Below are 26,964 nucleotides of genomic sequence, written 5' to 3'. Positions count from 1 at the left end.
TCCATCTTCTTTTTGTTATATTTAAACAATATCCGATTCCCGTTTCTCGATTCCATTCCTCTCCTCTTTCTCCGGCAACTCGTCCCCGAAACCCTAGCGACCAAATCGGGAGAGAGAGAGAGAGAGAGAGAGATCGACCGTTTACGCATGGGGATTCTCTACGCCGTGGTGTCGAGGGGAACGGTGGTCCTCGCTGAGTTCGCTGCCGTCACCGGAAACACCGGCGCGGTTGCCCGCCGTATACTGGAGAAGCTTCCAGCCGATGCCGACTCCAGGCTTTGCTTCTCCCAGGATCGGTACATCTTCCATGTTCTCAGATCAGATGGCCTCACCTTTCTTTGCATGGCGAATGATACCTTCGGAAGTGAGCCAATCTCTTTTCCGTCAATTTTTGGGAATTTTATCTATTTTTCTCGATTTTTTAATCGTGTGATGATTCATAGCCTCGTTCTGTTCAAATTGTTGCGGGAATTTGTCAAATTGTCGAGTAATTTAGGTGGCTTAGAAGAATAACTTGATTTTAGTGTTGGGATATAGACTCACGCCTTGTATTATTTAGAATCGTTCGTTTTCTTTTTAACGTAAACCGGTAGTTTTATGCTCTCCATAAAAGATCGTATATTCTAGGACATACTGGGATTATCACAGACTATGTTAATTAGGGTGATGGGCAATGTCAATGTGGTCTCTTTAACGGGGCTGTATCTGTTGGAGGTATGAATCACTGGGATACGTAACTCTTTATGTAAGCTGAAAAGGCCAGAAGAAAGAGTTCTTTTGGATGTCATGTTCATGTGGATTTATGACTCATACTTCCACAATTATTAACTATTAACATACGTTTCACAAATTTTAGGATTATTTCACAAAAATTGCGTCTTTTGGGTTTCTAATATATTTAGGAATATTATTGTCTCTCTTTTCTTCTGCTGTTTTGATTACAGACTGGGAACATATGATGCTTAGATCTATTTGTTTCTTCTTTCCTTTGTAGGAAGAGTTCCTTTTCTCTACTTGGAAGACATCCGCATGAGATTTTTGAAGAATTATGGCCGAATTGCTAGTTCCGCACTAGCTTATGCAATGAATGATGAATTTTCTAGAGTTCTGCATCAGCAAATGGAGTTCTTCTCAAGTAACCCAAGTGCAGATACACTTAATCGTGTCCGAGGTGAAGTTAGTGAGGCAAGTTATCAAATGACAAGGAAAAAAATCTTATCAAGGATAGCAAATTATAATTAACCGTTGGCACGTTGCTTGCTGATGCTACTTAAAAAATCTCCTTTAACATTCTTTTATATAATTTCTTTTTTTCCTTATTTAAGCTATAATGTACCATATTTCTACTAGTCCTAATTGCCTACCGAAATTTGACTTTGGTGCCTAAGGATATCAAGATGCAAGTGTCATTAATATAGCTGGGATCATATCTTAACATTGACACCCTCCATATTAAGTCTTAAAGATCTTGCAGTTCTCTCATTGTACCAAATTGTCTATGCACATGACTATGATTATTTTTGTTTACACTGAATTACTTTATGTGATTCTTGGGACGATATCTTGTGAGAGACTAAATATGTATAACTGCATCTCAAGTTGTTTCTAACTTTAACCAGATTATCCTCGATTTGTTGTTAGTCCTGACTTGATAAACTTCCAATCTTGTGACACCAAAATTTTTGGCAGATACACACTATCATGGTAGAAAATATAGAGAAGATATTGGACAGAGGTGATCGTATTTCACTTCTTGTTGACAAAACTGCCACAATGCAAGACAGTGCTTTCCACTTCAGAAAACAATCTAGGCGACTTAGGAGAGCACTTTGGATGAAGAATGCAAAGCTTTTGTAAGTGTTCAAACAAATGTTAAATTCATTCTCTCTTTTTCGGCATGTTTGTCTGTTCTGCTATTGCGGAATGGTTTGTTTCTTATTTTCATGGCATAAAATATTCAGACTTTCATCTTCTAGTGATGTCATAGAAGATGCATATGAGATCTTAGCCTACAGAGTTGCCTGCCTTATTAATTAAGGTGTAATCTGTAGATTTTGTAGCTGTTTCTATTTTTTAATGTTTCTAGTCATATACTCATATTGTTTTACAACTACAAAGTAAGATTGGATGTCACAGCGAGGATGCCTAGTGATTCAGATAATTTAATTACTCCGTCAACTAACTTTATGCAGTGTTTATTAGCTACATGCTGGTGTTAGTTTTGCTTTATCACATTTTTATCAAGAAAATGCACGAAATACATTTTGTAGCATAGAAGCAGAAATAGCAGCAACCTATTAAGATGACAGTTGACAGCAAACATTAGATAACCTTAGTGCCTAATTTACTGATGGCTAACTATGATATGCATATGTTCTAATGGAATGAGGCAACAACCTGTTGGCCTGGTGAGCACTTGAATGAGCTTGTTCATTGTGAGTTGGCGAATTAGCAGCAGATGACAGTTGACAGCAAACATTAGATAACCTTAGTGCCTAATTTACTGATGGCTAACTATGATATGCACATGTTCTAATGGAATGAGGCAACAACCTGTTGGTCAGGTGAGCACTTGAATGAGCTTGTTCATTGTGAGTTGGCGACACAATTGAGAAAGGACAACAGCATTTACTTACTACTTGCTTTTGTGAACTTACCAAGCATTAAATTTTTAAAAAAAAAAAACATTGGTCACTTGTTAGTTGTGGCTATAACTTGCAAAATACTGTTTCAACTAATCTGCTGCTTTACTTATCAATGCAGAGCCGTGCTGACATTTGTGATAGTTTTATTGCTGTATATAATAATTGCTGCTTGTTGCGGAGGCATCACACTTCCATCATGCAGATCATGATAAAATTGTGGATTTCTTTCTTCAAGCACAATAATCTTTGGTGCATATTTGTCTGCCCGGAATACCCTCTTCATCCATGAAAAGATTTTAGGTATCAGATCTGCGCTTGGTATTCGGCAGTGTTACTCTGTTGCAGGAGTTCCTTCAAAAGTCCTGATTATGTTGTCAACTCAGAAACCTGCAATATATTTGCTTCACTCTATGGGCTTTCTCTGTATATTGTTCGTCTATTATTTGTAGAAGCTTTGCTGCATTGGGACTTTCGGTTTGGAATGAACATAGTTGTGTGCTCATAGTAGGAGCTGTGTGGTCATTGATTCTGATGTATTCTCGGCTACATTTAATGTACTTATAGTATGTCTTTACCATCTTATTTTTTTGTTGATCAATAATATCATTCACTTGATTAATATCTTTCCCGCCTTCTCCCTTTTCCCTTCACTTTGTTTTGGAATGAGCATATAGTTGTGTGCTCACAGTAGGAGCTGTGTGGTCATTGATTCTGATGTATCGACTGCATTTAATGTATTTATCCTATGCATTTACCATCTTATTGATTTGTTGTTCAGTAATATCCTTCACCTGGTCAATTTCTTTTCCGCCTCTCTCTTTCATTTTCTTCTGCATCTCATTGCTATCCTTACAACTTTGTAATAGTATTAGCAATGAAAAGCTTAAATAACATTAGTTTAATTTCTGCTTACGAACCTTGCCAAATTGTTGAGATTTATCTACTGATAGTCTGATGCTGAAGGATATTGGTGGAAATTGCGGTGGAAATTGCATGACTTATGGCCTGCTATTCCAAATTCTAATATGACATTGCTTGAACTCCATAGCTGTGACCTTGCGACTCTTGAATCCGAAATGATCCTTTAATTCCGTAAGGCCAAAATTTCTAGTCTAAGAGAGATTGTTTCCAAGGTGGAGTTGATGGTTGGTAACTGGCTCCTACTTGGAGTAGGTTTGGAGGTGCTTTGAGCTCTAGAGCTCCCTGGATATATCCAAGTCTGCGATGGCACAACCTTTGTGGAACTAATATGATATATGATAATGTAGACTTTTGTGGTGGTGCAGTTGCAGTTGCAGTTGCATCCTCTTTAATGGTACAGCTAGTTCATATCAAACTACACATGCATCTGATTGCCTCTTTATCTAAAGTAGCCATAAAAGAAAAAATTGTATAAAGTTTATGCTTGGTGAATGCAGATTAGTTAACAACTGCTCCTGCCTGCTCATAACCTGCACCACCAATCATTCAACTTCTTCACAAAAACCCAAGATATAAAGCCTTCACCCTTTGAAACTCGTAAGACACAAAGCCAGGCTCTTCCTCTCTTTTCATCATCCAGAGAAACCTTGCAACGTCAAAAGCATGAGCACCAGCGAAGCCACCGTGATCCCCATCGCAGAATCCAGCAGGAATGTCAATGAGAAAGCTCCACTTGCACCAACTATACCTCCTCCTCCTGCAACTGCTACTAATGGCACTACAAGAACCACACCTCGTAAAGCTCGCTTTCCTCTCCTCCTAAGGAGCACCAAAGGCAGAGAAGGATGGAAGAGATGTCTGGCTGTCTTAGACTTCCTTCTTAGGGTTTGCGCCTTCGCTCCGACTCTCGCCGCCGCAATCACCATGGGAACTACCGATGAGACCTTGCCCTTCTTCACTGAGCACTTCCAGTTCCATACCAACTTTGCTGATTTCCCCGCTTTAACGTTAGTGTCCCTCTCTCTTGGGCCAAAGTGAACTGATAACTATGAATATGAGGTATAAGAATTACTTCATCTGTGCAGGTTTTTCGTTGTTGGGAATGCTATAGCAGCAGGCTACTTGGTCCTCTCCCTTCCCTTATCCATTGTTGCCATTTGCCGGCCACAAGCATCATGCCCACGACTTCTGCTTCTTATCTTCGACCTTGTAAGCTTTTATTCATGGCATCCACTTACCATAATATGACCAAGTTTGCATCGAGATGATTATAAATGTTACTCATCCAATATGTTTCAATTGCAGATTATGGTTGCTCTAACAACAGCAGCAGCCTCTGCCGCTGCGGCCATTGTATACTTAGCTCACACTGGGAATACCAGAGCCAACTGGATTGCCATTTGCCTGCAGTTCGAGAGCTTCTGCGAGCGTACTAGTGGAGCAGTGGTGGGCTCCTTCATTGCAGTTGTCCTCTTCATGCTTCTGGTGTTGATGTCTGCTCTTGCTCTGAGGAAGTGCTAAGAGAGTTTGCAAACAATCGTGTGTCTCTGTTCAAGTTTGTCTTTAATCAGTGTGTGCTTTATAGGTGTGACCAAAAATGCCATGTATGAATGTTGGAGTTGTTGTTGTGGTGTTATATCTTTGATGGTAATTTAAAGTTGCAAATGCATGTAAACTTGTTATATTGCATATTCAAATATATTCCTCATAATGTTCGTGGATGCGAACATAAATACACACAGACTGTAATTTCTTTTGTTAGGCGGGGTGTAAAAGACCCGAGCTCAAGGGAGTTAAGGGCAGCTCGAGCTCGAATCAATTATTAAACAAGTTCGACATTTGAGCACGACTCTAACAAATTAGGTGAGTTCCAGATGAGCGGAGCTTGAGCTGCTAATTTAAAACTTACAAGAATAATAATAATTATGAATTACAAAGAGTAATGTTTATAAATTATAAGAGTGATATCCGCCGCCTTGAGTAGGAGCTTCCGCCTATGGTGAAAGCAAGGGTGCTTCTTTGCCAACTTCTTGATCGGTTGCTTTTCATCATCTTTGTCCGATCCACCAAGCTCTCCGATAAGATCTCCGCCAACGTCCGCCACTGCTTATGACAATCCCTTTTGATCTCCTCGAATTTACCTTTTAACGAACTAAGCTTGTCATCTCACGGCTCATGAAGATGCTTGGTTGTAATGGTGGAATCACTAGCGGGGAAGCATCAGTAGCGCTTCGTCCAAGCCGGTGAAGTTTTTAAAGATTAGTGATGGCGAGGCTTCGATAGGGAGGTTACACACCGAGTCGTCTCTGGTGGAATACTTTAATAAGGTGATTGGCATGGGGTTTGGTGGAGGAGACACGTGATTTGAGATTATTTGAGTAATTTACCTTTTTTTTATTAATTGATGAACATATTAATTTATTAGGAATATAGTTGGCCATTACACATTTTTTATGGTGACTGTTATTGGTTTTATTTTACCTCTAAAATTTAGGAGTGATATTGTAATTTAATCTAAAAAAATTTAGAGGGTACCGTAAAAACCGGTTTCAAGCGCAATTAACCGCTTAGTTTTATACGGTTATACGTGACTCTAGTCCTTCCCGACTCCTGAGCAGCGGGTCCCTTTTGGTCATCTCTCTCCTTGTGCAAATTCCTCTTCTTCTCGATCAATCGAATGTCCGTCTCCAATTAGTGTTTAGGGTTTGTGTTAGTGAGCAGTGTCGCGATGTCGCAGAACGGGAAGTTGATGCCCAATCTCGATCAGCAGAGCACGAAGTTGCTTAACCTCACCGTCCTCCAGCGGATCGACCCATTCGTCGAGGAGATCCTTCTCACCGCCGCACATGTCACCTTCTACGAGTTCAACATCGAGCTCAACCAATGGGTACCGATCCGTTTCCTCTCTGATTGCATCCGCTTTTGCTCAGTCTCTTTTTGTTTGCTCCCATCTGATTAGGGTTTGGTTTTACCGCCCTCCATTGATTGCATTAGAGCCGTAAGGACGTCGAGGGATCGCTGTTCGTCGTTAAGAGGTTAGTCGGATGTTACCATTTAGTTGTTAACGTTGTTGATTTTGTGTTAATAAGTGATTTTTCTTCTTCTCGAGCGGGTATATTGACAGATTTTCCTCTAAATCTCCACTTTTTGTGTAGATTCTTTGAATCACTGTAGTCGAGCTTATTTTTCCTCATATGGAAGTTCAATTCTTCTTTTCATGAATTTTAATTGGCAAACATCGTGTTTTTCTTCCATTTACGTCTTGTAAAAAGATGAACTAATTCTTATAGTGCGTGCGTTTATTTTTTTCTCCTTTTGTTTTGGCAGGAACGCACAGCCAAGATTTCAGTTTATTGTCATGAATCGGCGCAATACAGGTATGGAACATGCCCTCACTATCTTTCTTTCTTGTTAAGTCAAAAATCTTATCGTCCCATTTAAGCTACTTAGTAATGTTATATAATTGGTGTAAACAGGCTCTAGGCATAAATGGTACTCTGGTATTAATCGATATTTCAATAGACAATAATAAATAACATGTATAGCAGGGGGATGCCTATGAATGCTGCAGGTTGAGTTATCTGGCGGTTTCATCAAGGTCAAAGTAAAGTAGAATTGTATCCTTCGATTTCTACATGCCTCGTCCTCCAAATTGATGATGAAGTTGATAGATTTAAGATCTGAGAGCTGTATCTGGAGTGAATTTGTTGTAATGCAAGTGTTCACATACATAATAGTTGACCTTCGGGTTATTAATGTATGTTGCTTCCTAGTTCTATTGTGCATAATTATATATATTTATATAAGCTCTTAGTGTCAAGTGTCATTCATAATCTTCGAAAATCACATCTGTGTTCTATAATGCAACCCTTTCAATTCATTGCTCTTTTCTCACCATATTTTTGAAGATAAACTTTGATAAATTCTTGGATTTAATTTACTCTTTTTCTATCTTGTGCTGGTGATTTTAGTACATTTTCTCCGTTCTCTTCTTAACAGATAATCTGGTTGAGGGTCTTTTGGGAGATTTTGAGTACGAAGTCCAAGTCCCATATTTATTATACCGAAATGCAGTGCAAGAAGTTAATGGTATATGGTTTTACAACTCTCATGACTGTGAAGCAGTTGCAAATCTCTTCAGTAGGTAATAATTTTCTGCTTTTTCCTGTCCATTGACATTTGATCAAATCTGTGTTTGGACCTGTTGAAAGTGTACTTCATGATGGGGATGTTAGCAGGTTATTAGTTAGATGAGGCCAAAATTCCATTTAGAAGCTCTGCTCTTTACTGCATTTTACTCTGTGGTTTTGACTTTTGACATCTTTTTAATATTCATCATTATTTGTTCTAGTCTGCATCACTTCTCTCCCAACTATATTATTGTGATTGGTAGATACTGTGTTACTTCTTCATATTAAATATATCTCTTTGTTCAGTCATACTAAATTAATCTCTTTTATTTAGGATACTTAATGCATATTCGAAGATCCCTCCCAAGCCAAAGGTATCATCAACGAAAAGGTAACCTGAAATTCCCTGAATTTGCTCAATTAAGAAGACAAAGAGAAACTTAAATTAGTGATGGCACCTGATAGTAAATTCCAGTCTTTGTAAATAGTATCTTTTCTTTTTTAATTTCTCTATCCTTTTATGAATTTTAGACTAATTTCTTTACTGAGTTAGCAGTTGGCATTTTAAGAGAAACCATTTTTCTTTTTATGTGATTAGTTGCGATATATATTGTTGTGCAATGAGTTTGTAGCACATTATGATTTGTTGAAGGGAAGTTTGATGACTGGTCTCTTATATTATGTTAAACTAATCCTCTCTTCTCTTTTGAAGCTAGATGATTATGATTTTAATATTTATCTGTCACATTTCTTCAGTTCTCTATATCAGAAATTTCTTTACAATTATGCATATGTGCAGTCATTTAGTTGAACTAGGGTTCCTACTGCTAGTAGTGGATTCATAATTCAGTGAGCCCCCTGTACAAGGCTCCCACCCATCTGGGGTCTGGGGAGGGAATATGTATGCAATCTTATCTTCATTTTTCAAAGAGGTTGTTTTAAAGATTTGAGCCATGACGTCTTGGACTCAAGGGGCTAGCCCTGCTGCCTTCACACTGGTTCATAACTTAATAAGTGCACCCTTAAGATAAGATACTCTAGTTGAAGACTTGCAATTGATAGGTATGATGTTCATCACTTAAAGTATCTTGAGTCTTGAGCTACAGTTTGTATCTTGTGGAAGCCTCTTATTCATATTCCTAATTCCAATTGAATATGCAATGGACAAATAATGTTGCTGTCCTAAATACTCTGATACTCTAAATTATTGTTCAACATTATTGATCTGATTTATACATCTTATATAGTAAATCTGATTTACAATTTAATGTAATATTGATGGCTCTAAAATTACCAAAAATCAACCTTCTTTGTTTTGTTTTATATCAGCCAGACGTGGAGTATCTGATTGTTTATTTTTTCTGTGTTTTGCTGATCATTATACAGAATGTAGATTTTCAATTTAGATGCTACATGTTTGCACTAGTTTTGGTGCGGTTGCATTGTAAAATATGCTGCTAGATTGTCCTTTACTATTTAAGTGTTTGAAGAACCATGGATTGATTATATATGTTGTTGATAACATCAACAAACTAATGCATCACTTAAGGAAGGTAGTGATACCTTGTCATCTAATGCAGATGTGCTTCACAATAATTCAATGTTGATAGTCAATGCATATTTTTCCTTAAATTTTAAAACTTAAATTAGTTATTTACTTTTGTTATCATAATTCATGTGTGTTAGAGAATCTTCTTTTTTTTTCATTTAGGAATCATTGGGACATTTTATGGTGTTTACTAGATAATGTATTCGTGTCCTTGGTCCTCCTGGAAGCATGCACAACATATATAATAGTGGCATCTTAATAATCTTAATTTTTGTTAATCTACTAAATTGTAATCTCGAGATAAATTGATTCATTTATATCTTTGAGGCAGTGAGTTTGAGGAACTGGAAGCAGTGCCTAGTTTATCCGTTATTGAGGGTCCTCTGGAGCCACCAACATCATCCGCTGCTGCACCAGTTGAAGATATGCCTGATGATTCATTTGTGAACTTCTTCAGCGTATGTATATCTACCCTTTGTCTTGGCGCCCATTACTTTATATTTTAGAGGATTACCTATGTGAGGGTTCCTTGTGTTGAATGAGAGACTAGTATGTTACTACTAACCTCATGACTGCGCTATTTAACAGATATATGAGATAGACAATTGTTAAATTCTTTCAGGGCTAGAATTATGGGGCATGAATTAGTCCCTTTATTTTTAGATTTTGACTTCGAGATTTTTATGATTTACAGGCAGCTGCAAGCACTGGTACTAAATCAAATGCAGTTATTCCGGGGCAACCACATGGTTCACATATATCTTCTGCTAGTGTTCCTTTATCTACTCATGCACCAACTATCACTCCATCACCACTGCCAAGCATTTCCGCACCTCTACAAGCTGCATCCATTCCTCTAAGACCCCTCCTTGATACTCGGGAATCCAGCAGTGTCCACAGCAACCTTGCTGCCAACAATGCTGCAAATCTTGTGAAGCCTTCCTTTTTTTCGTCCACATCTTCTCAGTTGATGATGCCACCGGTTTCATCTTCCATTCCAACTGCCACTCCACTCCATCCTCCTGTGACAATGCAGCGCGGTACTCCATTGCTTCAACCATTTCCACCACCTGCTCCATCATCGTCGCTCACTCCATCTCCAATCTATGACACAGTTATTACGAGAGACAAAGTCCGTGATGCATTACTGAGGCTTGCACAGGTAATATACTCTTCTAAGAATTGCTCCTTCCGTATATCCATCCAAATTGTATGCTACTGCCGCGGAGCAAGTATTATAGCAATTAACAATGAGATTATTGCTTTGTTCTCCTCCCCCCCCCCACACACACACACAAAATATATATCTATATATATTGTGCCTATTTTACCTGTTTAAATTGGAGATGATTGCGTATAAGTTGTTTACATTGAAGACTTGAAGAGGCTATATCTTATTGGTTCTACTAACATTTCAACTTAGTTGGCTACCCAATTTTGCAATATTTATTGATTATCCAGCTCTGAAATATTTGGAGGACAAGATGAATGTCAACTTGGACGATAACTGTTTGTCAATGGACTATAAAATTTGTGATGCATTTATTTCCCCCCTTTGTCGTGGTTCTCTTTCTCTGATCTGGCCTGCCCATGCACTTATCCCACTTATGTAAAGCTTGGACTACCATGGACAGCTCCCAAATTTCTTTCTCTAACCTCTAAAGCTTGAAGTTCTCTTCAAACTCCCATTCTTTTATATTTTAGTAAGCCATATTGTCACACTTATTTCAATGTGCTTCATCCCTTTTAATGTGCACCTCTTGTTCATCCGTATTATATCTATGTCTTTCATCTTGTATCAAGGCTACCCTTTATCACGGGGCATCTTCTGAAAAATATATCCAGATGACCATCTTTATGTTTAGTTGGAGTCAAGTCTCAAGGTGCACGCTTGATATTCACAGTTTGTACCAAGCTAAGAGCAATACATACCCTATTCAGATGCATCCTCATAATGCATGTGGAGCTTTTTTTTTTCCCTGAATTAAGTAATTATATCTTGTTTGTGCGCTCTGAATTCTAGTATCATTTGAATAATGATCCTTCTATATGCATGTATAAGCAGGAACATTAATCCATTATTTTCTTCCATGTCTCTGACAGAATGATCATTTCATTGATATGGTATATCGGGAGATTCTGAATGCACATAATTCATGACAAGAGGGGATTGTCTCAAGCTGATATTCTGTGCGGTTCAAGCTGCCTTCTCTTTGTATATCTTTCAAAACTCGTAGCAGTGTTTATGTGACCTGTTTACTTATTTCCTGGAATCTGTAAATGGGACTAGTGAACCGTTTTGATTTAGTTTGAATTGAATCTGGGCTTGTACAAAAGCTATTGTTTTCCATGGTCGGTTGAGCCTATTTTTTCTAAATGACTTCCTCAGTTCCTTGCAAAAGTTTGTTCACGAAGAGCAGAAAAATTATGACAGGTTTTCGCATTCTTCTAAAAATAATTTTCTGCATTTTTCTGAAATAAATTCTCAGCGGAGATAACAATAGCACCTCTATGGGCCAAACGGAAAATGATATGGGAAAAAATAAAAGATGAAAATCATATGATTTTTGTAATAGCGAGGACTGTCTGCTATTTTAATAATTAATTTGGTAAATTTTATACATTTGATTTTGCTCAATCAAGTTAAACTCGATCTTTTTATTTCTTGTTTTGATAGGTCATGACTTTCTAAGCTAATCATGAGTTACAGAAAGATGTTTAGCTCTTCTTTGATATATTGGTCTGAATAATTAAGCTAATTTTTTTTTAAAATAAAAAATATCGACCACAAGTAGTTCTAGTTCACACTGCGCAAGAACTGAACCTTGTCTACGTGCTGATAAAGTGATAATACTCAAACCTTAGGCTACGATCGCCATGTGGAAGCTGATCATCATGAAAAAGTAGATCTACACCAATACTCTTAGAACTGCAGACAAGAACTCTTTTTAAGTTGAAGGATGAAATACCCCTGCCTGGATTGCCATCATAGATCATACTATAAGAGACCATGCGACGGATTGGTTACGGAGAAGGCCCCGTCCACCAAGAGATTAAGCCCGCTAACGTACTTGGACTCATCACTCCCCAAATACACGACCGCGTGCGCCACGTCCTCCGCGGTGAGCGTGACTCCCCTGAGCACCGCCTTCTCCTCCATCGCCTTCTCCAGCTCCTCCTCCTCCATCTCGAATGCCTTCGATGCCAACGGCGTCGCTAGTCCGTACGGCGAGACGCAGTTCACTCGTACCCCGAACTTCCCCAGCTCTGCCGCAGCGCTCCTCACGATCCCCACCACCGCATGCTTCGAACACGTGTACGCCACGGGGGTCATCCCGGGCTCCACGGAGGCGACGCTCGCCGTGATTATAATGCTGCCGCGGCGAGCCGGCACCATGACGCGTGCCGCGTGCTTCGTGCCCAGGTAGCTTCCCATGGCGTTGACCGCCATAACCTGCCAGATATCCAATTGACGTGAAAGGTTAAGTTACTAGAAACATATCAACCAACTATGCATGTAGATCTTTACTGTGACTTTGTGGTTTCTAGTAGAATATTCAATATAATAGGAGTCAGAATATAATATATAAGAAAGTGATAGGTATTAATAGAGATAAAAACATAATACATAAAAAAGTGAGGTTATTATTTTAAGAGATTAATTATATTTAGCTCTTCTGAAATATTATTATTTTCGTACATATTTTCTAAAATTTTCTTTAATCATATAGACCCATTGATACAAAAACAAAAACAAAACAAAAAGAAATTCTTGCTTTCAAAAATCCATATGGTTTTTTTTTTAAGAGTCCTTATGGATATTTTTATTAGTTCAGAAGATCTAAACGATGATGATACAGGAGTACTAAGTGTAATTATTATATATCAAGTAATTAATTATAAATTTAACATATAAATATATTATTTTATTGTAGTTTCATTTACAATAGACATTTTCATTTGAACAGAGAGAATAGGAAAGATGAGAAAAGATTAAAAAAAAAAGTATTAAATATGAGAATAATTTTCTCTCTTGTTTGGATGCAATCGAGGCAGGAAGAGAAAATTAAATTTATTCTGTTTAGTTTAAAAAAGATAAAATAATATACTTACTATTATACAATTTATATAGTATTTAGTCGTTAAACTAAATCAGCATAGACGGTAAGATCCATAAGATTATACTTTGAAAAAAAATAAAAATATAATTAACATATATGAACTATATTATCCATAAGCTATAATTTTGTTAATAGAATCTAAAAGGTCTAAATAAATTCTAATAAAATAGGGGCACACTTAAAATATTATAATATAAACAGAGCATGTTTTCTTCTATCTTACTTTTTCTTTCTTTCTCTTTAATTCCGGAGAGAAAATTATTTCTCTCTCGACGTTCTTTTCTCTTCTTTCCTATTCTCACCATCCAAACAAGAGGGTGTAAAAAATCCTGCATTTTTCTAATAGATAATGGATCAAATAAACCTTTTCAAAGTTAGACTTGTCAGAGTCTAAGATCCGGATGGTTGGGGATCCGATAACGCCTGCGTTGTTGAACATGATATCAAGTCTGCCGTGTTTGGAGACGGTGGCGTCGACGGCATCGCGGATGTGGGATTCGTTGGTCACATCGCAGTGGACGTAGGACGCAATGGAGCTGCCAACTTGGTCGCAGAGCGCATGGCCTTTCTCGTCTTGGATGTCAGCGATTACAACACGGGCGCCGTGGTTGGCGAAGAGCTTGGCAGTGCACGCGCCGATGCCGCTCGCGCCTCCGGTGATTAGTGCCACCTTGCCTTCAAGTCTAGAAATCATTTCGTGAATATTTATATTTTATTTGAGTTATTTGAACAACCAATTACATACAAGGGAAGGGAGAGAGAGAAAGAAAGAGAGAAAAGAAAACCTTCTTGCAACTGCAGAGAGGATGACGGAAGGGGTTGCCATGAGAGTGAGGAGAGAATTTCGTAGTAGTAGATCGAAAGGTCTGGCAGATGTTATAAAGGCGATCAACTATTCTTTAGGACCACAAAAGTTGAGAAATGGATCACGATCTCAATAGTCCAAATTGCTTCACGTTTTCTGCGCGAGTGACACTGTAGCTTGACTAGAACGGCCATTTGCTTACGGAAATAATATTTACTCACAAAAAATTATTATATAGAGAGCAATATCTTTTTAAAAATAGTTATTTTACCTATGATTCCGTGGGCAATAATAGTTTTTTTGCTCCCGTGAATACCAATTCCTATTTGCGTATGACTATTATAAGCTCACCTGTCTAATAAGATTATCTTTTCTCACCGATATTGCATATGACAATAATAAAAACCAACCAACCACGCATCATTTCACCAAACAATATTATGGCCAATAATTGATCAACTTTTTATTGCACTAAATGCCAAATGAGTGGGCCATAGAAGAAGCTATTTTAAACACCTATAAATAAATTCACTAAGTTAGCAAAAGATTCGGTAAACTAAATATTAGATACGAAATGGACAATCCATAATCAAGATACTAGATGTAGAGATCTTTAAATATCCAAATAAATCATAAATAAAAACTCTAAAACATGTAAACCATAAAAAGTAAAGAGAAAAAAAAAAACAAGATTTACGAAGTTTGACGATATGTTTACATCCACGGACGATGTGAATCTTCAATTTATTATTAGAGAAATAAAATATAATTATTTTTAAGCCTCCAATCCCTTAGAATATAATAGTTATGTTTTCTCAAAAGCCCCTTGATTAATTTGTCATAAACTCATCTTAATGATATTTATAGGGCTAACTTAGGAAGGAAAAACTCCCAGAGGCATACTTAGAAAAATAAAAGAAAAAAAGATCTTATAGTACGCATTGCACGCATAGTCCCCACCATTCTTTTCACTTATAAGAGTCAAGGTTTACTTGATGTCAATGCCATATCCACTGTCCAAACATCTAATAGCTCAGTTTGATTTAAGTAAGAAATCAGTTCAGACTCTTTCCGGAGATTATTCGATGCACCTAACTATATATAAAGGGATGCATGATTGAATGGATGAACCGCCCACCGGACAACTTCTGCACGAAAGGGGCAAGATGTGATGACGGACAAAGCGAATCATGCTTCGCAACATCAGGATGATACTAAACTCACTCCTATTTATTTTTTATTATTATATTATTTATTTTATAATTACTTTTTATTTTTTCTCTTTATAAATTTAACTAAGTAAATATATGACAATAAAATACTCTTTGAACTTAATTAGTTTCACCGTTGAATCATCATTAATAATATGTGGACCACATTTAAAATTTAACTCAAAATTAATAAAAATTTATATCAAATATATAAAATTTTCAATAATTTTCAAGTCTAAGGCATCTCAATTTTGAAGCACTATTAACCTTTTTGGTAAATCAATAAGTTGTTAACGATTCTAATCACTCAAAAGGCAGATTAGTTGCACTTTAGAATTAGATATATCAAAGGTTGAAGTGAGTTCAACTATGGCACAAAAATATTAAGTACAAATGAACTTGATTATCCAACAAGAAGCAATCAAGTGGCAAAAAAGAGGATATGGAAGAGATTAATCCAAGTGACTATAACGAGACTTTGTTCGAAAGTAAAATTAATGATGTGAAAGACAACAGCAAATGCCAGCACATTTCATAATTAGAAAGCAGCAACTTGTCAAGACTTTGATATGACAGGGAAACAAACATTCCTCCAATAAATTGTGTAGGTGTTCTGAGGCCCTACTCTGCTCTCAAGAGGATCAGATTCCCGGCAAACAAGCTGTTGAAGGCTGAGGACTGACAAGGATGCAGGGAGCTGGATCAGTGAATTTGTGAGGGGCTGCTGCATGCCCACTTTTTCCTGCAATAGTCACTAAAAAACAGCCAGATGCTGCAAGAGTGGGTCCAGGTCAACTGGCGAGTAACATTCCGTACACAAAAAAAGTAATAAAAATAAAAATAAAAATCCTAAGGCGCCACTGACCAATGTTCTCCACTTGACTCTCTTCTTCTCTCTCTCTCTGTTCCCTTTTCTCTACCCGAGAAAAAAAAATCACTCTCATACCCTCTTTTCTCTCTCTCTCTCTCTCTCTCTCTCTCTCTCGCGCGCGCGCGCGCGCTCGAGGACGCCAACCCTGTAGATTATTGTATCACAACGTCCTCTTCCACCAGAGATCCGGCCGGCCGGCGGCCTCTTGGCCATTTGAGAAGCTTCCCCTTCACAGAGGGAAGCCGAGGGCACATTATTTTCTGAAAAAAATTTCGGTCATCTTTCTTTCTCTACAGCCTGCTTGAAGGATTTTTTATATCCTCTCCTGTTAGCAGAATTTGAACAACCCCAACCATCAGATTTTCATTAAATCATCATTAATAATATGTTGACCATATTTAAAATTTAACTCAAAGTTAAATCATCGTTAATCATCGTTATATACTCTTTGAGCTTGATATAAATAATTTGATTGTTTAAATGATACATATCATATATTTCTTTATTTAATACATGTGAGCTATTGATATGAATATGTTGCATGGATGCATTACTATGATCATATTGGCATACATATGTATCATGTGACATCCTTCGTTATCCTATTTTTAGACTGTAGAGATGTATACTTGCTAGACTTTATGCTCACCACCTTTTGGTGAAATTCAAATCAATAGATGACCCCCCAAGTTTATGAAGGAGCTGGTGAAGATTTGATTATATTTTTTTTATTTGTTTTAGTATTGTAAAATTAGTTATATGAATTGTAACCTCTGCATGGGTATTATCTTGATGAGATATATGGATATATATTTTGGGGCTTGTTGCAGCCTGTGGTAATTTAAAACTCCATTTAGCTTGTTTTTATTTGTGAAAATATTGGATTTATTCTATATATTATGTACAAACATTGATCATCAGGTCACGTGGAGATCACGTGGGTTCTACCCACGTGAGGAGCACATGTATTTGGAGGTGGGTGTTACAAGGCGCGACATGCATAGCAATAATAGCCGATGTTAAAAATTTATCTCAAATTCAAATTTCAGTATTTTGCATGTTTGCTGTGCCAGTGCGTTCGAACGGACCCGAAGGACGTTTGAATATAGTTTCCAAACAGAGGCTATTGATGTAGGTGTTCAAACGGCCTAGTCACGTTCGAATGCGAATCTGAACCCAAACATGAACTTGGTGTAGGCGTTCGAACGGGGCCTTGACGTTCAAACGTCAGTTAGTATTTACACTAGGCGCGTTTGAACGCACCCCGCGGGCATTCGGACGCCCCACGGAAATCCCCAACTTGAATTAGCTCTATAAATAGAAATGTTGGGTTTTAAGGCTTAGTGTGGGTATTTTACAAGAGAGAAAACTTGTAGGGGAGAGCCACCATGTTTAAAGTGAGATTAAAGTTGTAAACTCTTTGTATTTAGATATTTGCATGGTAGATTGAAGACCGCTCTGCCCGTGGACGTAAACACATCGCCGAACCACATAAATCTTATCTCTCCCTCTTTTCTCTTTATGGTTTGCATATAGTTGGTATTCTTATTTGTGATTATCTTGGTTATTTAAAGTTCTCTACAACTAATATCTTATATTTAAAATTCTCATATTGATATTAATATTAACTTTGCTAATATATAGTGTGCTCCAAATTATTGCTATTTCGTTTGGATTTGTTTGAGGATGAAAATTTTACTTCCACTTCGCTCACCCGTTTGGGTATTTGCACAACAGCCGCATCATCCCGCGCACCTTCTTGTAAAACATAGTAGGCGCCATCATGACCCTCTTCTCCTAGTGGTTGGAAAACAAGCTTCACAGTACCCTTCAAATAAGATCATTTTAGATCAATAACCAGATGAATGTATAAGCAGGAACATTAATCCATTATTTTCTTCCATGTCTCTGGCAGAATGATCATTTCACTGATATGGTATATCGAGAGATTCTGAATGCACATAATTCATGATAAGAGGGGATTGCCTCAAGCTGATGTTCTGTGCGGTTCAAGCTGCCTTCTCTTTGTATATCTTTCAAAACTCGTAGCAGTGTTTATGTGACCTGTTTACTTATTTCCTGGAATCTGTAAATGGGACTAGTGAACCGTTTTGATTTAGTTTGAATTGTATCTGGGCTTGTACAAAAGCTATTGTTTTCCATGGTCTGTTAAGCCTATTTTTTCTAAATGACTTCCTCAGTTCCTTGCATAAATTTTTTTGTTCAGATGAAGAGCAGAATAATTTTCTTCATTTTTCTGAAATAAATTCTCAGCGGAGATAACAATAGCACCTCAATGGGGCAAACGGAAAATGATATGGGAAAAAATAAAAGATGAAAATCATATGATTTTTGTGATAGCGAGGACTGTCTGCTATTTTAATAATTAATTTGGTAAATTTTGTAGATTTGATTTTGCCCAATCATGTCAAACGCGATCTTTTTATTTCTTGTTTTGATAGGTCATGACTTTCTAAGCTAATCATGAGTTACAGAAAGATGTTTAGCTCTTCCTTAATATATTGGTTTGAATAATTAAGCTAAACCACAAGTAGTTCTAGTTCACAGTATGCGCAAGAACTGAACCCTGTCTGTGTGCTGATAAAGTGATAATACTCAAACCTTAGGATACGATCGCCATGTGGGAGCTGATCGTCATGGAAAAGTAGATCTACACCAATACTCTTAGAACTGCAGACAAGAACTCTTTTTACGTTGGAGGAATTAAATACCCCTGCCTGGATTGCCATCATACATCATACTATAAGAAACCATGCGACGGATTGGTTACGGAGAAGGCCCCGTCCACCAAGAGATTAAGCCCGCTAACGTACTTGGACTCATCACTCCCCAAATACACGACCGCGTGGGCCACGTCCTCCACGGTGAGCGTGACTCCCTTGAGCACCGCCTTGTCCTCCATCACCTTCTCCAGCTCCTCCTTCTCCATTTCCAACACCTTCGATGCCAACGGCGTCGCTAGTCCGTACGGCGAGACGCAGTTCACTCGTACCCCGAACTTCCCCAGCTCTGCCGCGGCGCTCCTCATGATCCCCACCACCGCATGCTTCGAGCACGTGTACGCCAAGGGGGATATCCCGGGATCTACGGAGGCGACGCTCGCCGTGATTATAATGCTGCCGCGGCGAGCCGGCACCATGACGCGTGCCGCGTGCTTCGTGCCCAGGTAGCTTCCCATGGTGTTGACCGCCATAACCTGCCAGATATCCAATTGACCTGAAAGATTAAGTTAATAGAAACATATCAACCAACTATGCATGTTGAAAGGTTAAGTTAATAGAAACATATCAACCAACTATGCATGTTGAAAGGTTAAGTTAATAGAAACATATCAACAAACTATGCATGTTGAAAGGTTAAGTTAATAGAAACATATCAACCAACTATGCATGTTGAAAGGTTAAGTTAATAGAAACATATCAACCAACTATGCATGTAGATCTTTATATTGTTTTTAAACACAATATACTAGAATATTCAATATAATAGGAGTCAGAATATAATATATAAGAAAGTGATAGGTATCAATAGAGATAGAAACATAATACATAAAAAAGTGATGGTTATTATTTTAAGAGAATAATTATATTTAGCTCTTCTCAATAACTATTATATTTCACATATATTCTCTAAAATTTTCTTTTATCGCATAGACTAGTTGATCCAGAAAAAGAAAATCTTGCTTCCAAAAATCTATATAGGTTTTTTGTTTGTTGAGGAGTCTTTATGAATATTTTTATTAGTTCAAAAGATTTATATAAATTAAAAAAATTATGAAGTGTATACAGAAAATAATTATATAAAGGGATGCTAAGTGTAATTATTCAGTATCAAATGATTAAATTATAAATTTAGTATATAAAACATGCTACTTTACTGTAATTTTATTTATATAGTCACTTTCGTTGGACAAAGAGAATACGAGAAAAAAAAATAAAAGAGAAAAAACCATAAAATAAGAGAATAAATTCCTCTCCTATTTGGATGTAATCGAGATAAGAGAAAAAAATTAAATTTACTCTTTTAAGTTTAAAAAAGAAAAAAATTAATATATTTACTATTATATAATTCATCTAGTATTTGGTTATTAAACTAAATCAGCACAGACAATAAGATCCATAAGATTACTCTTTTAAATAAATAAAAATTTGGAAATAAAATAATAACAAAAGTAACATATATGAACTATATTATCCATAAGCTATAATTTTGTTAATAGAATCTAAAAGATCTAAATGAATTTTATTAATTAAATAGGGGCACATTTAAAATATTAAAATATAAAAAGAGCATGTTTTCTTTTTCTTTCTCTTTCTTTAATTCCGGACAGAAAATTATTTCTCTCTTGACATTCTGTTCTCTTCTTTCCTATTATCACCATCCAAACAAGAGGGTGTAAAAAATCCTGCATTTTTCTAATAGATAATGGATCAAATAAACCTTTTCAAAGTTGGACTTGTCAGAGTCTAAGATCCGGATGGTTGGGGATCCGATAACGCCTGCGTTGTTGAACATGATATCAAGTCTGCCGTGTTTGGAGACGGTTGCGTCGACGGCATCGCGGATGTGGGATTCGTTGGTCACATCGCAGTGAACGTAGGACGCAATGGAGCTGCCAACTTGGTCGCAGAGCGCATGGCCTTTCTCGTCTTGGATGTCAGCGATTACAACACGGGCGCCGTGGTTGGCGAAGAGCTTGGCAGTGCACGCGCCGATGCCGCTCGCGCCTCCGGTGATTAGTGCCACCTTGCCTTCAAGTCTAGAAATCATTTCGTGAATAATTATATTTTATTTGAGTTATTTGAACAACCAATTACATATAAGGGAAGGAGAGAGAGAAAGAAAGAGAGAAAAGAAAACCTTCTTGCAACTGCAGAGAGGATGATGGAAGGGGTTGCCATGGGAGTGAGGAGAGAATTTCGTAGTAGTAGATCGAAAGGACTGGCAGATGCTATAAGGGCGATCAATTATTTTTGTAGGACTACAAAAAGTTAAGAAATGGATCGCGACGATCTCAATAGTCCAAATTGCTTCACGTTTTCCGCACTGTAACAATCAATGATTGTAACAATTATACCTATGATTCCTTGGGCAATAATATTTTTTGCTCGGTGAATATCAATTCCTATTTGCTTATGACTATTGTTAGCTCACCTGTCTAATAAGATTATCTTTTCTCTCCGATATTGGATTTGACAATGACAAAAACCAACCAACCAGGCATCGTTCCACCAAACAATATTATGGCCAGTAATTGATCACTTTTTCCTTGCGCTAAATGCCAAAATGAGTGATAGACAGCTGAAGCTATTGTAAACACTGGTAAATAAATTTATTAGGATAACAAAAAGTTAGGTAAACCAAATATTAGATACAAAATAGAGAATCTACCGTCAAGATGATAGATGTAGAGATCTTTAAATATTCAAGTTAATCATAAATAAAAATTCTAAAATCTGTAAACCTCAAAGAGTAAAGAGAGAAAGAAAGAGATAAAATTTACATAGCTTAACGATATGTCTACATCCATGGACGATACGAATCTTCAATCTATTAGTAAAGAAATAAAATGCAATTATTTTTAAGCCTCCTATCCATCCGAATATAATAGGTATGTTTTCTCAAAAGCCTCCTGATTAGTTTATATTTATCTTAATAATACATATAGGACTGATTTAGGAAGAAAAAATTCCGCTGGACATATTTACTCAGCAGCCTCGTAGAATTGAAACTGGAAAAAAAATATTAGTATCTCATACTACGCATAGCCCCCACCATCCTTTTCATCTTCAAGAATCAAGGTTTACTTGATGTCAATGTAATATCTACTGTCCAAGCATCTAACAGCTCACAATTTTGGCCAAAACAAGAGGTTTTTTTTTTTTTTCTTTCTTAAACACAGGTCTATAAGCTAATTTTCTTATATCGAGGTTTACAACTGAATGTAAAAATACGTAACTTGAAAAGCTTCCTCTGTAAGAAAGTGAATTTGAATAGAAGAGGTGAATTTGATTGGAAAGAACTGAAGGTTAAGAGTATAGTGGTGGTGGAGGAGAAAAAACTACCGAATTCCATGATCGGCATCAAAGATGGAGGTTAATCCTAGAAGTGCTTTGATATTATATACAAGAGTTTTTTACAACCCAACAATCTAAGAAACTATATAACCTGAAAAAGCTCTCTTCTGGGTATCACCTGCAAAAGACAACCCTCGTAATTTCCGAGTATCTTAAGAAAACTATGAGTGCATTATATTCAATGGTGGTGTGAGAATGCCAAATGACGTATCACCAAGTCATTGTGATTTCTCATAGAACTTCTCGCGTATTCCACTTTGTCCCTTCACCTTCTTCGATCTTCTTCCCTTTCCCGACCTTCGACGCTCGCCAGTGTTGTCTTCTTAAAGAAGCTTCACCTCCTTTTGTCTCCACAACACATTGTGCGCTAGCTTTCTCTTCTGGTAGATGATTCGTGGAACTTATTTAATAATATGATTGCCCTTTTATTGAACCAAAAGGAAAAAAAAAAAAAAAAAGATGCTAGATACTGGACTCCAAAAAGAGACTCAAAGAAGGAAGTAATTCATTCTCTTCCGAAGTCCGAACTAATGACGACTTCCTTATTAATTTGTGATAAAACAGGATGAAGTAAACTTTATTTTATATAACTCATGGAGGAACCATAGAATAAGTTCCTGAATCTAGTTTCTAAGCATTTCAACAGTTTACTCATAAAGTAGTCCCATAATTAACACCCCACATTATATAGATAGGGACATGCCCTGATATTAACCGTTAGTTTACATAATAATTTGTTTAAAAGATTATGACTTTGAGGAATGCTGGCGCAAGAACTCCATTGCAACGGCAGTATGCAGAGCAGCTCCTACAGGAAGTGTCTTCTCATCAAGGGTAAAGTAGGAAGAGTGCACATTATGGAGTGGCACCATGGATTCATTACTAATTCCAATCGAGATAAAAACACTTGCCATTTTTTGAGAGTAGAAGCTGAAGTCCTCAGCGCCCATCATTTGTGGGCTCACTCGAACGTTGTCTTTACCGAGCAAGCTCTCACCGACCAACTTTGCAAGGGCATACATGCCGTCGTCATTAACAGTAGCGGGATATGTCATGAGCTTCTTCTCCAAGAAATCCACTGTGGCAGTGCATCGGTGGACGGCAACCTGTGTCTCTATGACCTTCAAAAAAGACGAGTAGATATTATAGGAAATAAATTGGTTTGTGAACAAACATTAGTTTGAGTTTTATCTAGAAAATGCCTGCTAAAAGTAAATGGACTACAAGCATGTTATCCATGACTTGCAATTCAAAATGGGGAAAAAAGAAGTGCTTAGAGTACAATCATTTGAGAACTGTCACAAAGGTAGAATTTAGGATTCGCTGCAGTTAGAGATTACCTCTTTAATCCTTTTAAAGAGGTAGGATAGACCTTCTGTTGTCATGCTCCTAATCGTGCCACCAAATGTGGCAGTCTCTGGAATAACATTGTATGCTTCTCCTGCATTTATGAACGTAACAGATACCACCTAAGATGTAAGAGAATGCAAAATATTGTCACTTTTGAGCAATTCTGTCATGAGATATAATCAGAGGAGAAGCAGTTGTATCATAATTATAATTATTATCTTAACGACAAACAACAAACAAGCAAATTAAAGATGCATACGATTTTGTGTCACCATTAGTTGTCAGACCTCTTATTTCACTAACATTGGCACTAGCTATGTCAGCAAGTTAATTCTGGCTTAACCTCATTGTTGGATTGACCAAAGGTCAAGATTAAGATATGGCAAGTTTCTTCATCATTGCTTATATATCGTAGTTTCAGCACGTACTGTTTACAGCATATTGCACCAGCCAAGATTATTTTCACAAATACAACGTCCTTAGTTGTTCTTCAAACCACTGTATAAATTATTTTATTTCCACGTTAGAGGCATCATCAAGGAGACTCAATTTTGGAGCTGTATTAACCTTTTTAGTAGATCAATAAGTTGTTAATTATTCTAACCACCCAAAAGGCAAATTAGTTGCACTTTAGTATTAGATATATCAAAGGTTGAAGTGAGTCCAACTATGACACAAAAATATTAAGTACAAATGAACTTCATTATCCAACAAGAAGCAATCAAGTGGCAAAAAGGAGGACATGGAAGAAATTAATGCAAGTGACTATAACAAGAATTTGTTATGAAAGTAAAATTAATCATGTGAAAGACAACAGCAAATGCTAGCACATTTCATAATTAGAAAGCAGCAACTTATCAAGACTTTGATAGGGAAACATGCATTCCTACATTAAATTGTGTAGGTATCATAGGGACCTACTCTGGTCTCAAGAGGATCTGATTCCCGGGAAACAAGTTGTTGAAGGCTGAGGATTGCCAAGGATGCAGGGAGAACTGGATCAATGGTTTTGTGAGGAGCTGCTGCATGCCCACCTTTTCCTGTAATAGTCACTAAAAATTGGCCAGATGCTGCAAGAACAGGTCCAGGTCTAGAGGCAATGACACCAGTTGGAAGATAAGGCGCAACGTGCATAGCAAAAATAGCCAGCACATCATCCAGAACACCTTCTTGTAAAACATGGTAGGCGCCGCCATAACCCTCTTCTCCTGGTTGGAAAACAAGCTTCACAGTACCCTTCAAATAAGATCATTTTAAATCAATAACCAGATGATGCTAAATGATGGGAATTGAATAGAGGAATTCAGAATAAACATAAGAGTAATGATATACCCACAAACACTTCACAAACATTCTACAAATAAGATTATGTGGCATCATCTTATCCATTAATAGTTTTTTTTCTCCATCTCATAATCGTCACTGTCAACAAAAAAGATGATACCACATCAAAAGTATTTGAAGAACATTTGTTTCTCCATCTCATGACCATCACTATCGATAGATAAGATAATGCCACATTAAAAGCATTTGTAGAATGTTTGTAGGTATAACAATATTTTAACCAATGAATTGAAAAATCGATCGATCCCAATTCATATTACTGAAACGGATCAGCTGATTTGGTCAAACCCCAATACAAATTGTTCAAAATGGAAGACTATACAGCTAATATGGCCAGTATATATCGCCTTTTCAAGAGATCTCCCGAAACCAATACTTAGAAGTTAGAATTTTGATTCTAACTGTAAAGCTTCATACATTTCATGCATTAAGAGTGAAGCAACTTAGATAACTCGTTATTGTACTATAATAAAGTTATATCATTCCCAAAATTATGGCAGAATCAACTACAAAATTATTCTTGACAAAATGACAGTTGAGTACCTTCAATTCACTCTTTCGATGCTGAAGCAACTTAGCTGCCCCTAAGAGCATTGATACATGAGCATCATGCCCACAAGCATGCATTTTTCCACTTTCCTTGCTCTTGTACTCCCAATCTAACATTTCCTTGCAGAGGATTTGTATATCAAGTGATTAGTTCCAGTTGACAAAATTATTTGCAGAATAGGAACAAGAAAACAAATAGGATTAACAGGCATTGCTGTCCCTGTCAAGAATCATTATTTTGCGTATTAAATCCTCCTAAACAGACTGTTCATTTACTAGGTGATGATAGAAGAATATTTCCATAAAATCAATATAGTGGATATCTAAATTGTACTGAGTTAAGAAATTAAATATTGACGACACTGAATTTGTCTAGAAGCAGTGTGGTATTGAAAATCTGGATTGACCACCATTAATATGGAAATGACTTGGATTGAGTGAAGTCTATAAGGATTAATCGATGTCTTTGGCCATTCCCAACTTCTTGTCTCTGTTCTTTGATACAAAACTTTCCACTCTTACCATGTTAGCAATCTATGAATTATTATCAACAAACAATTTGATTTGCACTAAGTTGAGCTGTGATTATAGAATCACAATCATTTCTTATCGACTAATTATGTCACCCAAGTCAATGAATACTTTTCGTTTGTAGTTTTACTGATAAGACTAGAATAAAAAATGTCTCCCTTTCACCTCCTTTTCGTTCATTTCGGTATACCCAGCCCAGTAACTACACGCCCACATGATTAAAGAGCAATTCATGAAACAAAAAACATACAAAAAGATAACAGTTACCTGCAACGGAAGTGCGTCCATGTCTGCCCTAAGGGCAAAGAACGGACCCAGACCGGACCCAATTGTAGCCACGACCCCTGTTTTAGCGACCGGCCATGAGTACCCAATTCCCAACTTATCGAGCTCGGATCGAATCAATTCGCTGGTCTTATACTCCTCAAAGGCGAGCTCTGGGTTTTGGTGGATTCTCCTCCGGATGTTCGTCATCCAATCGAAGAACTCGGGCTCGCGAGCCGACTCCAGGATCTCCCGAACGGAGATTGCAGTTTCGGCTGGTAGGTTCTGAGAGGCACATGAACGAGAAGGGAGGAAGGCCGAGATGAGAAGAGAGGAGAATAAGAGTACGTAGGGTACTGGTGACGAGAAAGAAGAAGAAGAAGAAGAAGGTGCCATGGAGAAGAGGAAGAGGAGGGTGAAAGGGCTGGGAATCGAGAACTATATTCGTTATATGATTACCGTAATTTTGCTTTTACTTATCACACCTTAATATATAATTATTTATGTCGCACCTTACGTTTTACTTTTAATGCCTCAATAATATGTAATTTAATGTTACTTTAAAAATTAAATAA

At 37.2% G+C, this 26,964-nt stretch overlaps 6 protein-coding genes across 7 annotated transcripts; 3 read left to right on the top strand and 3 right to left on the bottom strand.

Moving 5' to 3' along the window:
- Positions 1–40: 40 nt before the first annotated feature.
- LOC140768172 (vesicle-associated membrane protein 714) lies at positions 41–3,266 on the top strand. The gene is made up of 4 exons (XM_073108331.1): positions 41–364; positions 995–1,185; positions 1,690–1,853; positions 2,764–3,266. Exons 1-4 carry the CDS (start codon positions 148–150, stop codon positions 2,852–2,854), a joined length of 663 nt encoding a protein of 220 aa, XP_072964432.1. The 5' UTR covers positions 41–147; the 3' UTR covers positions 2,855–3,266.
- A 903-nt stretch (positions 3,267–4,169) lies between these two features.
- On the top strand, positions 4,170–5,295 carry LOC140768170 (casparian strip membrane protein 2-like). The gene is made up of 3 exons (XM_073108330.1): positions 4,170–4,573; positions 4,652–4,775; positions 4,872–5,295. Exons 1-3 carry the CDS (start codon positions 4,230–4,232, stop codon positions 5,085–5,087), a joined length of 684 nt encoding a protein of 227 aa, XP_072964431.1. The 5' UTR covers positions 4,170–4,229; the 3' UTR covers positions 5,088–5,295.
- An 868-nt stretch (positions 5,296–6,163) lies between these two features.
- Positions 6,164–11,642, top strand: LOC140769237 (mRNA-decapping enzyme-like protein). Its single transcript, XM_073109881.1, has 8 exons — positions 6,164–6,453; positions 6,561–6,601; positions 6,894–6,943; positions 7,566–7,710; positions 8,031–8,087; positions 9,577–9,703; positions 9,940–10,407; positions 11,349–11,642. The coding sequence occupies exons 1-8, from the start codon at positions 6,295–6,297 to the stop codon at positions 11,403–11,405; spliced, it is 1,104 nt and encodes a 367-aa protein (XP_072965982.1). The 5' UTR covers positions 6,164–6,294; the 3' UTR covers positions 11,406–11,642.
- A 307-nt stretch (positions 11,643–11,949) lies between these two features.
- LOC140768534 (momilactone A synthase-like) lies at positions 11,950–14,303 on the bottom strand. The gene is made up of 3 exons (XM_073108844.1): positions 14,152–14,303; positions 13,731–14,049; positions 11,950–12,699 (listed from the first exon to the last, which is right to left on the bottom strand). Exons 1-3 carry the CDS (start codon positions 14,190–14,192, stop codon positions 12,244–12,246), a joined length of 816 nt encoding a protein of 271 aa, XP_072964945.1. The 5' UTR covers positions 14,193–14,303; the 3' UTR covers positions 11,950–12,243.
- A 4,590-nt stretch (positions 14,304–18,893) lies between these two features.
- Positions 18,894–21,286, bottom strand: LOC140768535 (momilactone A synthase-like). The gene is made up of 3 exons (XM_073108845.1): positions 21,135–21,286; positions 20,715–21,033; positions 18,894–19,470 (listed from the first exon to the last, which is right to left on the bottom strand). Exons 1-3 carry the CDS (start codon positions 21,173–21,175, stop codon positions 19,015–19,017), a joined length of 816 nt encoding a protein of 271 aa, XP_072964946.1. The 5' UTR covers positions 21,176–21,286; the 3' UTR covers positions 18,894–19,014.
- A 1,631-nt stretch (positions 21,287–22,917) lies between these two features.
- LOC140769200 (IAA-amino acid hydrolase ILR1-like 3) lies at positions 22,918–26,849 on the bottom strand. Of its 2 annotated transcripts, none has more exons than XM_073109820.1 (5): positions 26,393–26,849; positions 25,589–25,714; positions 24,623–24,925; positions 23,692–23,820; positions 22,918–23,472 (listed from the first exon to the last, which is right to left on the bottom strand). In XM_073109820.1, exons 1-5 carry the CDS (start codon positions 26,783–26,785, stop codon positions 23,098–23,100), a joined length of 1,326 nt encoding a protein of 441 aa, XP_072965921.1. In that variant the 5' UTR covers positions 26,786–26,849; the 3' UTR covers positions 22,918–23,097. The 2 variants fall into 2 exon arrangements, with proteins under 2 accessions (XP_072965921.1, XP_072965920.1); XM_073109819.1 differs by having other exon boundaries at positions 24,623–24,937; positions 26,393–26,848.
- Positions 26,850–26,964: the final 115 nt, after the last annotated feature.

The sequence above is a fragment of the Typha angustifolia genome, chromosome 10 (assembly GCF_048772165.1).
Source record: "Typha angustifolia cultivar Huaian chromosome 10, ASM4877216v1, whole genome shotgun sequence".
NCBI lineage: Eukaryota > Viridiplantae > Streptophyta > Magnoliopsida > Poales > Typhaceae > Typha > Typha angustifolia.
Note: the sequence above shows the minus strand (reverse complement) of the source record. Positions and strands in the feature narration are given on the sequence as shown.